The 12,875-nt window shown below is 34.5% G+C and overlaps 1 protein-coding gene across 1 annotated transcript in view; it reads left to right on the top strand.

The window, feature by feature from the left end:
* Positions 1-1,240: 1,240 nt before the first annotated feature.
* GNAT3 (G protein subunit alpha transducin 3) overlaps positions 1,241-12,875 on the top strand; it is a 56,245-nt gene continuing 44,610 nt past the window's right edge. Inside the window, exon 1 of the mRNA XM_041723090.1 lies at positions 1,241-1,358. Coding sequence (XP_041579024.1) covers positions 1,241-1,358 — 118 coding nt within the window. The remainder of the gene's footprint in view (positions 1,359-12,875) is intronic.

Genomic DNA, 12,875 nt, shown 5'->3' with positions numbered 1-12,875 from the left:
TGTTCAGTCTTTGCAGAAGATCTCAAAAGAAGAACAGCACTGCCATGTGGATGGATTGACGATAGTCCAGCATTTCCTGGTCGGGGCACATTCACAGATCCCGAAATATTCATTGAAAGATTTGCCTGCTGCCACCGGTAGCCAACCCTGTTTATGAAATATCTCATCTACCTAATAAGTGCTTTTTTATGCCTCATATAAACAAAAAGTTGTATAACATAATCTTTGCCCTCTACCTTGCAGGTCTTCAAGTGCATGATATCTATTAGGATAGTTGAAAGACAGGGAACATATTTAGACGTATTTACTGTTCTTACTTTTCAGGAAGAACCAAATTATTTACCATTTCAAAGAACATTGTTTTGTATTTTCTTGGTACCAAATCAATAAAAGTGCTTCCAGCACAACAGCTGTTGCTTAATGGCCCCAAAGAGTTAATGCACTGCCTAAATTGAACACAGTCCAGTGTCTACACCAAGTGGGCCCTAGAGTAATGTTGATGGATTGGCTTTCTCACAAGCAGTAAAATCTCAATTTATAGAGATGAATCCTATGAGGTGAAAATCAATAATTTAAAAGTATGTGTTGAATACTGTCTGTGGCAATACATTAGTAAGTATAAATATAAGAACTACATTTATGTGTTTCTATTTTCTAAAAAAAAAAGTTTTCTAGTTAATATGAAGAGATTCCCAATAATTTTTAGTGATAATCTAAATACACAAGACTGTAAATTCGGATGATTCAATATAAATATTCTGATAGTGATACTGGAATGGTTGTGAAGAATTTGAAAACTCAAATATCTGAAGATACAAGCTTGTTGATTAGTAAGAACTTTACATCACAGCAATAAATATTATCTATTAGAAATGTTCTGATTGTATATTATCTCTAGTGTATAGATTTTGACCACGTTCTACACTATTATACCCTATTCTTTAAGGAAGCTGAGCAAGCTTTTGAAGATGTGCCATTAGTGGCCATTTAATTTGAAAGCATAATGAATTTCCTCTTTTGCTTCCAGCCATACAACCATGGTGTCCTATGGCTTTACGCTTTGATCATGTGACAGCTCAGAAAGCATCTCCTTAGTCAAAGCAGAATCTCAGAGTGAGGGAGTGGGCTGTTAGGAACCTCTGCAGACCACTGCTTCTGGCATCCCACGTCCAAGCCAGAGCTGTGCTGGATGTTTGAAAAAGTTTGGGCAAATAAACTGACAAGTATCTAAGACCACAAGATGGGAAGCGGAATTAGTTCAGAGAGCAAGGAGTCAGCCAAAAGATCAAAAGAACTGGAGAAAAAGCTTCAGGAAGATGCTGAGCGAGATGCAAGAACTGTAAAGTTGCTATTATTAGGTAACATTCTCTTTTCCTTTTGTTTTCAAAACTCCAATTTTTTTTACACTTATGATGCATTTCCATTCCTCAAATTTTAATTTCAGGTATATTACCAAATGGGAGATTTATTATGAGTATGTGTCTGGAAACTTAAATAGACTTTATCTGCACTCTAAATATTTTGGTGTTTGTTTGGTATTTTATTTTATTTTATGTTTTGCTTAAGCAGAGAAACAACTATTTATGAGATGATTCAATTCCTTTGCCAATAATGCAATTGCCTATTATTAAAAGAAAACTCATATACATTTTTTATTTTATCACACCCTAATCATTTTCTGAATATCAGTTATTTAATACTGAAAACAATCCTTTAATTACAAGTTGTAAAGTGTGATGTTACTTTGAAGAGAAATATGTTCAGTTGTTTGATATCAAATTTAATATGGTATTTAATTACTTGTGCTGTGAAAACCAACTAGTCTCAAGTTATTTAGAGAGTAATGAATGATAAGGTAATTTATATTAATAACATTGTTCAGGCTTTGGAATACTGTCTGTGATATTGCCTGTATACTTGCAAAATATTCCATTTAAAGACTTTTAGGATATCTATATATTGAGTCAGGTCAGGAATTATGTTCCTTATATCTTTTTATCCTTTTAAAACTCAGAACAATGTTTTACTACAAATCTAAATTCAACAAATGTTTAATGAACTGAAGGAAAATCTATATGCTGAATATTATTCTCAACATAAAAATTCTAACATGTAGTAGTCATGTCAAGATAAATATGTTTTTGAAATAAAAATCAAGACCTATTTAAAGAGATCAAAACAAGAACTTAAATCAGTTGTGTGTTCCTCCTGTTTAGTACACACAGAAAGACTTCATTTTATTTCAGAATTGTGTATCTTTCACACGAAATGCCCTCATTTTTTTAAGTGCCTCCCTTACTGAGGCTAATTTGCTCCCAGTGGCAAGAGTGTCTCAGAAACCAACTGTGGGATTCCCAGCACTTGCTCCTCAAAGAAAAGAGAATGTTCTCTCCCTTTATGCACAAGTTCTGTGGCTATGCACTTGTCCACAGCACTTGCAAGTTACTAAGGGTTGGTAACTTAGAAAGATGTTGGGGCCAACTCTTATGAAAGCACCACACTCCGGGGCGCTCTCTGAGGCTTTGATCACGAGTACAAGTAATGTGGACATAGAGAAAGCAAACAAAAGGTGAGAGGGAAAGACAAACATTCCTACAATTCAGTGTCCCTCCAGTACTAAGAACAGTGGTATAATAATAATGACAGAATATATTTAAAAATTCCTATGTTTGAATAAGATTTCAAAAGAACAGACATATTCTCAAAATACCAGTAATTTTTAGATTAAAGCAGTTGAGATAGAGCAAGAGGAGATGATAATTTTTAGTACCAGAGATCTAGAAGAGTAGTTAGCAGCACTATTTTACCTCTTACTCTCCCAAGACCATCACGATTTCACAAATACAGTTCCAAAGTGACCATGCACCATGCGTGGATTTATTTGGTTCTTACGATATGTGCACTGAACTCCTTATTTACACAAGTGAATCCAATTCTCAAGTCTTCCTCTTCCAGTCTATTCCAAATATTTGTCTAAGTTTTCCTTTCTGGACTCTGAGTATTATGTACGATCATTCAATTGTCAAGTTCAAAACAACAAAGTTTTGTAACAACTCTGCTTTGATCCTCATTTTTTTCTTGAACTCAAATTCTCTAAACAGTAATTTTTAATATGCAACATGGCCTCATTAAGACCTAAGAAAGCTAGTAGAACTAACCTAAAACTTCCCCATCCTACCCTCAAATCCCTTCAGAAATGAAATCTACTTATTTTTTCCCAACACTGAAACAATGATTCTTATTCACAAGAGCCGAGAGCAGTCCAAACAACAGTTTTAAAGTTTATCAATGTTTTGTGTCATGTGGGACTAACCAGTTAAGCCTCAGTAGTGATCAGATCCTGACTATACCTCAATTTTTGAAAAGATTCAAATAGAAAATTATTTTTGACAGAATTCATTCTTTACGTTGATCCTCTTATCTAATAAATTCTGGGCGCTTAAACACATAACACAACTTACCAAATTTAACATGTGCTGTAAAGTGGTTGTACCATTTGGTATTATTATTATTGGACACAAGATTTCACTGAAGTTAAAGAGCTATCTAATTGCTATTCTACAAATAAAGGATCACCTTGCAGACAGGTTCCCTCTTTATTATGCCTTTCAGACATTTAGTCAAATTACAAAAGAGATGCCGAATCTTTTTCCTTAGCAAAAAGCAGTCTTCTAGGAAACAGTGGAGATGACTCAGACGTTCCTGGCACATTTGAAAATTACTATTAGAACAGTAATGTCATGTGCTTAAAAAAAAAAAAAACACTATAAAGATGCCCCAGAAAGACTACATTTTAATTAGAAGAACAAATTTTATTGCATAACATGTTCTCTTTTGGAGAATTCTTAGTTATTTTTAAAGACTTAATTTATAAATATTTGATTAAATTTTATTTCTATTCAAAAGAAATACCTGTCATTTTTTTTTTTTAATTTTTTTTTTTAATTTATTTATGATAGTCACGGAGGGAGAGAGAGAGAGAGAGAGAGAGAGAGAGAGAGAGAGGCAGAGACATAGGCAGAGGGAGAAGCAGGCTCCATGCACCGGGAGCCCGATGTGGGATTCGATCCCGGGTCTCCAGGATCGCGCCCTGGGCCAAAGGCAGGCGCCAAACCGCTGCGCCACCCAGGGATCCCCAATACCTGTCATTTAATTGCAAAATCAGTGTGGATCATTTCCATTCTTTCGATGTCGCTTCTCTTTATATTTTCTGTTAATTTCTTTTGTACTCCTGTAGACTCAGAGCTTAATGGGAAGTATAAAGAAAAAATTAGTTTTGTTTTCTCTTCATATTTGACACTGTCACATTCATTCTACAATTTGCAATTATGATATTATAATTAGCTTTTAGCCAGTGATTTCCAGCACTATTCTGAACTGTTCATCATTAGTTTTCTTTTAGATCTTGACCCTTCTATTCTTTATTTTTCTATCTGCTATATTGTAAACATCTCATAATTTTTAAAATTGTGCCATTTGAACTTTATTGTTTAAAAATATTACTGCAATCATCTGACTCTTAGAAACATGAACTTAAACAGGGCCCAAAGATAAAAAATATCTCCTTTAAATGTGCTTATATTTACTCAGGTAATCAACACTTTCAAACTTTTCAAATGGTCCCGCTTACTCAACATATGGATATTTTGGAAAGTGTATCATTTTTCTAGTATGATAGTGGGAGAATTATTTTAATTCTGACACTATCTAAAAACTTGTTACAAAATAATTGGTAAAACTAAATCTGCAGAGTAGAATTGGCTGAATAGGTTTATCCACCTGCAGAGTGAAGAGAATTCAAAACAAATAGAGTACAATGCGTTTTTAAGCCATTTGAGATAAAAAGTTGACTTCATACTTTCATTACGTTATGCTTTTTTTGCATCTCTGAGTTACCTCGGACTAGCCACATAACCTCAGAGAAATGGGTGTGAAAGTACTTTATAAATTGCAAATGTGATTTTTGTTGTGTAACATATTTGCAAAATTGAAATAAATTGAATGTCAATAAATGTATACAATTTTTCTTCCTTTTGTTTTCCTTTTATGTATACCTAAGAGAAAAGAGGACACAAACTCAGATTAAATCAAAGTTCTCATTTTTATTCTTTTTTTTAAGTAGGTCTTTATTTTTATTTTTAAAAGTATCTCTAAATATGAATGTGATAGTGTGCAGGAAACTGGAGGTGTTCCTGAGTCACAGGCTAGATTATAAATTCATCAAGTATAAGAAATTCTATTTTGAATTTCTATTATACCAAGAGTCAATGTCTATCCATGGATGTCATCAGACAAATAGACCCCTGGGATAATTACTTTGGATTAACCAATTAATTTCTTTCTGATCACTACTGATAAGTGAGCAACATGTGAGACATATTCCTAAATAATGTTTTCAATTATTTGTTTTGATTATTCAAATTAAAGCTGTCCTTTCTTTGCTCCATTAATGTATTTTTGTTTAAAATATTATACAATAATTTTATTCTATCTTTCTAAAGATATCCAATCCTGTGGATGAACAAATATATTTAGTACAAATGTTTAAAATTGCTTTTCAGTAAAGTGAAGAGAAAACAGACAGAAAAAGTCTACTTGGAGAGTTTCAAATTTTCTCCAAAATACAGTGAACTATTTGCACCATAACAATTTGAAAGCTCTAAAAGGAAAGCCAAATATTTATAATGTTGTATTTATTTACCAAGAATGGCAGATGGGAGTATTAAATAGCTCCATATTATGTCCCTTTTTCCAATAGACAGAGTACTTAGACAAATGTTTTGGATATATTTGGATGTTTATTTATCTTAATTAGCACATCTTATCCATAGACTCAAGTCTCTCACATAAAAGATGCAAACCATTTATTACAGTAGTGTAAATGAAATAAAATACTCTGAAAATGGCTCTTGTTAACTCTAATTTAACAGAACTTCTCTAACAATATTGCAGAACATTTTTGTATTCACTTTTTTCTCAAACTCTGCATTATTGATTCAAGAGCAAGCAATACTGTAATTTTAAAAACATTTACATAAGCACCATGAGAAGCCAACAAAAAGTTATTTGCCCCTCCAAACCGTCACAGAGGTAGGAGCGTGGTGAACATTTGAGAGCATAACATCTCCAAGATAGATTTCACATATAATATACCTCCAAGTTAAAATTTTATACTCAAACTCAGAATCCATCTGTGTATCTTAATTTTTCTCCAAGTACTGATGTGTAAATCTATCGCGGTAAGCTTGAACCTATAGAAGTTGGATTGATTCAAGGTGAAACTGAGGGCGAGACCCATCAAGATGTGGGAAAACACCCATTCTGTTAATTAGATCCTGATGCTTTAAAGCAGGTGCATGGGGGTGCCTGGTTAAGCATCTGCCTTCAGCTCAGGTCATGATCCCAGGGTCCTGGGATCGAGTCCCACATCAGGCTCCCTGCTCAGGCAGTAGGCTGTCTCCCTCATCCTTCTACCCTCCCCCTGCTCGTATTTTCTCTCAAATGAATAAACAAAAATCTTTAAAATAATAATAAAAATAAAGCAGATGTCCCAGCTTTCATTCCTGCCTCAGTACTTTATATTTAAATAGAATAGGTATGCTACTTAAAATTGTTCCTTTTTTAAGTTATCTGAAAGTTTCAGTCTCTGACCAGCATTTTACATTCTCTCATTCTTTTTGACACTTGCTGAGTTATTTCTTTAATTTCATATACTTTCCTGCCCCCTTTAATCAGAATCAGCCTTTTTAGCTGTGTTCCTCAGACAATTCTGAAATATCCTGTTCCCTTAATCTTCTGCTTTCATTGACATTCATACACTCAGCCCTTCAGAATTCCTCAAAATTCTCCATTCACCATTGTTCTAATACACTGAAGCCAACCAATTTCCGCCAAAGTGATGCTATTCAACATCTTTTCAGCTCTTAGTGCTGATCTAACCCTTACTCAAGTATTCCCTTAATTTCCCTCATCAGGTGTTGAAGAATAAAATGCTATCATTTTCTGTTTCCTGGCTGACAATTTTCTGGGTTCTTTTTTTTTTTTTTTTGAATTTTCTGTTTTTAATGTTAGCTGGACCAACAATTATTTTGCTCTGTCCTAGTTTTCTACTACAGTCCTCCAAAGGGCAGCTGTTCCTGCATTCCCAATATCATGTTCCTCTAGAACTCCCCTCCACCTTACCTGAGATCAACATCTATGTACTAAATAGTGATCAGTCATCAGCTGCAAATCTCACTGCACTATTTTCAGTTTAAACCTAATTTCAGCCACTGTGTTACAAATTTTATCATTTGCTATATCTTAAGAATTTTGGTTTATAAAATTGTTTTATCTTTTTTTGCATTTTCAAAAGTCTTCTTTACTAGCTCCTTACTCTCCGTACATGGAAGTATTTCTCTTCTTTACCCTAAAAACATTCTGGACTCCTTGAGTTTACCTTACATAGGTATCTTTTTAAACATACTTCTCATAGTGTTTGCTCACTGCTTCTGTTTTCTTAACATATACATTCTGTTTAGCTAATTGCAATTGAATCTCTACTAAAATGTTCTCTCTCATAGAGCCCTGATAAACCCCAATTCACAAAACTCAGACCTCAGCAACTTTGCATCTCTTCTTTACGTATCGTGTAATACTGCAATACCCTCTGGTGTTTTATATCCATCACCTCTCCCTTTAATGAACTCCGCTTCTTCTCCCCCATTCTTCAGGGGTTTCACCTGTCCAGGTTTGTCCTTTGATCTTTGTGTTCTGAAATCTGTACTGTCTCTTGGGGACCTCACATCAGAACTATCTCCTCTGGAAGAACGACACTAATATCTTTCCTTTTGTCCATTGTCTTGACCCATATTTGCAAACTTCTGTTATTTATCAGTGAACTGATTGCACTTTAGGAGACCTAGAAAATTAATTTTCAGTCTTATCTTGCTGCCAATTTACCCCTAAGCTTTATTTTTTGAAGCTCCCAATTATATTTTTTCCCTTTAACTCTATATTTCAATCTTCTTTAATTCCTTTGTGATCATTCTTTCCCCATTGTGGTAAAGTTGAGTTATATCTCTATCTTTGATAGAATGGATCTCATATTTCTTTTTTCGCACTGCTTGCTATCTACAAAAACACCCCTATGAAATAGATATTATTTTCATTATACGGATAAAAAAAACAAGAACTTAAGAAGTTAATTCAGTTTCTAAGATCACAAATTAGTTTATAAGAAAGCAAAGCCTTTTATTTTTATCTATGTAAGTTTTAAATGTTTATCTGCATTATAAGGTCTATGACAACAAACAATATGTCAGGTTTTGTTCTTCATTGAATTCCTATGGTTTAGTACAGGAATGCCTACATGCATGATATATGTATGGAAGAATGACAGAATTGGAATCTAGAATATTTCTGTAAGCTTCATAGTGTCTAAAGCATAGCCTTACATTTGGTATGTGGAAACAGAGCTATAAAAAAGCCATATGTCATCCATATAGAGCTTGTTTAATTCAATTGGAAGATATTGATAGGTTTTCAGAATATAAGTGAGAATGATAACATTTGGATTTGGGGGGGAGGGCATCAAAAAACATCCTGGCTACACTGTGAGACAAAGGTTTTATGAGAATGATTGAGGTAGGTAGGCCAACTAGGAAACTGTCACTGCTATGCAAGTTCTTTTGAGATTGTAAATTAAAGTGGAAATTACAAGTACGGAAGTAAGATTTGAGGAACATTCAGAGACAAGGTCAAAAGAATGTGGTAGGTGACTGCATATGGATTTTAAGTGAGAGGAATGATTAAAAGTAGAATTGAATATAGTGATCATTTTATTAGTACATGAAATGCAAGACAGAGTTTACACTGCAGAAGATATGATGGAAAAAATAATTTAGAACACTCAAATGTGTGATGTTTATAGCATAACTAAATGATTATATCTATCAAACAGATGAATATATTGGTCTCAAAATTATGAGGGACAACTCAAGTGAGCATTGGAGATCTGATATATTCAATCCTTTGTTTTCCTTTGCCCAATTATCAAATGTGCATAAAATAGCCATGTAGTTAAGAAAGGGTTTTTTTTGGGAAACGTTATTATACAAGAGATATGTACGTGCCTGTTCCACAATTACTGAACACTTAGATATGTCTGTCTATCATCCATTTCTAATTAAAACAGGCCTGTGTGGGGAAAATCACATAATTCTGTGTTTCAGTTTCTTCTTTTTTCAGCCTAAAGTTTATAGTAATAAGATAAGAAAGATGATATATTTTTAAAATACTTCTCAAAATCCAGAATACCTCATATGATCTTTTAAATATTGCATTTTAAAAATAAGTATAAAATTGGAAGTACTTAAATAAAATTTCATTAGAAAAGATAGTACAGAGCCATAATATTTCACACAAATGAAACACGCTTAGTTTGTCTCATAAAGTATTTTACAGATTTGTGATGCTTATTAGTACTCTATCACAGAAATTGGTATTTGGACTTACTAACAGTCATGGAAATACAGCTTACACCATATTCTTACTGCAGTGATGTAAAACATAGAGTATTATTTATATCATATTTATGCTAAAATATTTATATTGGATCTAATCAGATAAATATAAAACACTGGACATTATATAAGAAATTACCCTAGACTTTAGAAAAATGGTAATGCCATGAAAACAAAATAAAAACAATATGAAAAGGGGGATATTCTAAATTAAACAAATTTGAATAATCTAACAATCAGAGGCAATATATAAACTTAGACTGGATCTTGGATCCAAGAAATATAAAAGGTATGAAAAACATTTTTTGGAACAATCAGATAAACTTGAATATAGACTACATATTAGATCACATTTTGGATTAATATAAATTCTCTCAAGCATCAAACTAGTATTATGATTTTATAGGGGAAAAATGACCTTATTATTATGTGTTCTGAAGTATTTATGGGTAAAGTGTCCACTTTCAAAGGCATATTAAATACGTGTAAGTAGGGATCCCTGGGTGGCGCAGCGGTTTGGCGTCTGCCTTTGGCCCAGGGCGCGATCCTGGAGACCCGGGATCGAATCCCACGTCGGGCTCCCGGTGCATGGAGCCTGCTTCTCCCTCTGCCTGTGTCTCTGCCTCTCTCTCTATCTCTCTGTGACTATCATAAATAAATAAAAATTAAAAAAAAAATTAAAAAAAAATACGTGTAAGTATACATATATATGTAAAACATTATTTCATATATATATACATATATATATATAAAAGAAAGCAAACATGACAAAATATAATAATTGGTAAAGGGTATAAAATACAGGTTTTTAAGGGAGTACAGGGAAGATGGTAGAGTAGGAGTATGCTCAGCTCACCTTGTTCCTTGGACACACTGAGATAACAACTGCACATATGCAACTAACCCTGACAATGACCTGAAGACTGACCCAACAGAATTTTTCCACAGTTAATTGAAGAGAGGAGTCCACATTGCAAAGGGCATAAGGGGTAGAGATGCAGTTGGGAACCAAACTTCCAGTGAGACTAACCACAGACAGGAGGGACAACACAAGTGCAGCAAAGCAAGAGTATTAAATTCCACCCTGGGCACCCCAGGAGCTGGGGATTCACACTGCAAGGACAAGTTTCCATAAAGTCTGGCTTTGAAAACCAGTGGAGCTTAAATTTGAGAGATTTTACAATCAGTGGGGCTTAATTCTGATTACTTTAAAAATCAGTGGGCTTAACTCTGCGAGAGCCAAAAGACAATAGAAAACTGAGCCCCTGCCCTTAAAGAACCCCCACACACACCCTGCAAGCAGAGATCAGTGCCATTCCAAAATGATTCCTGTTTTAGGGAGAAGAGAAGATAACCCCATGCACCAGCACACTCATAATTCCTGCATCCAAGCTTCGTAGGGGGCTGCACAGGGAGCAAGCCCTGACACTAGGTGTGTCTGCACCCAACGCATTGCAGCTGGATGGGCAGAAGACAAGAGCAACCTAGTGACAACAGTAGGGCACATGCAGCCACACAGAAGACAACTCTGGATCATCTGGTTCTGGTCACCAGGGGAGCACTGCACTACAGGGCACCACAGGACCTCTTCTACACAAGGCCACTATATTGAAGCCCGGGAGATGTAGCTGACCTCCTTATTGCCTAGAAGTAAACATAGAGTGAGACAAAATGAGACAGAGAAATATATCTCAAATGAAAAAATAGACAAAATCACAGCAAAAAAAAAAAAAAAAAAAAAAAAAAGCTAAATGAAACAAAGATAAACAGTATGTCTGATAGAGAATTCAAAGTAACTGTCATAAAGATTCTCACTGGACTTAAGAATAGTGGACGAACACAGTAAGATCTTTCACAAAGATACAAAATATAAAAAAGAACCAATCAGAGATGAGGCATTCAGTAACTAAAATAAAAAATACTATGGAGGGAATCAATAGCAGATTGGAAGATGCAGAAGAACAAATCAGCAATGTAGATGAGAGTAGTGGAAAGCAAGCAAGCTGAATAGCAAAAAGAGTAAAAAATGGGAATGGGTTAAGGGAACTCAGTGACATCACCAAGAGTAATAACATCTCAGGAAGGAAACAGACATCCAGGACCAGAAAGCACAGAAAGTCCTTAACAAAATTAACCCAAGGAGGTCCATGCCAAGACACATAATAATTGAAATAGCAACAAGTAATGATAAAGAGAGAATTTTAAATTTTTTTTAATTTTTTTATTTTATTATTTATGATAGTCACAGAGAGAGAGAGAGAGAGAGAGAGAGAGGCAGAGACATAGGCAGAGGGAGAGGGAGAAGCAGGCTCCATGCACCGGGAGCCCGACGTGGGATTCGATCCTGGGTCTCCAGGATCGCGCCCTGGGCCAAAGGCAGGTGCTAAACCACTAGCGCCACCCAGGAATCCCAAGAGAGAATTTTAAAAGCAGCTAGAACAAAAGAAAAATGTTATATATAAGGACAACTCCATAAGGCTCTTTGCTGATTTTTCAGCAGAAACATTGGAGACCAGAAGAGAGTGGCATGATATATTCAAAGTACTGAAAGGTGAAAACCTGCAACCAAGAATACTATACCCAGCAAGGTTATCATTTGGAATAGGAGAGATAAAAAGCCTCCCAGATGAACAAAAGTTAGAGGCGTTCACCACCACTAAATCAGTCTTACAAGTAATGTTAAAGAAAATTCTTTGAGTGGAAAGAAAAGGCCATAGCTAGATGAAAATTATGAAAGGAAAAAGATTTCACAGGTAAAAGTAAACACACAGTAAAGGTAATGGAACAATCACTTACAAAGCCAGTGTGAAGATTAAAACACAAAAGCATAAAGTCAATTATATCTACAAAAAATTAGTCAATGGATACAGAAAATAAAAGATAAGTTTGGCTTTATATACATAAAACATCAAGGGGGAGAGAAAATTTCATGGTTTTTTTTTGTTTTTTTTTTTTGTTTTTTTTTTTTTACTTAATGACTTCTAACTTAGTATAGACTGCTCTACATGTAAGATGTTATATAGGAACCTAAAGGTAATCACACAAATAAAAAATCTGTAACAGATACACAAAAAATAATGAGAAAGGAATTAAAACATAACATTTAAAGAAAGTCATCAAATCACAAGGGAAGAGGGCAAGAGAAGAAAGGAACAGAGAAGGACTACAATAACAACCAGAAAACAATTACCAAAATGGCAATACATACATTCCTACCAATAATTACTTTAATTTACACCCAACACAGGAGTACCTAAGTGCAAAGCAAATATTAATAGACATAAAAGGGGAAGTTGAAAGTAACACAATAGACCAGAGGACTTTAATGGTACCTTACATCAAAGGATAGAACATCCAGTAGAAAAGGAAACA

The sequence above is a fragment of the Vulpes lagopus genome, chromosome 11 (genome assembly GCF_018345385.1).
Source record: "Vulpes lagopus strain Blue_001 chromosome 11, ASM1834538v1, whole genome shotgun sequence".
Classification (NCBI taxonomy): domain Eukaryota; kingdom Metazoa; phylum Chordata; class Mammalia; order Carnivora; family Canidae; genus Vulpes; species Vulpes lagopus.
The sequence above is the reverse complement of the archived record's forward strand: the minus strand, read 5'-3'. Positions and strand labels throughout refer to the sequence as shown.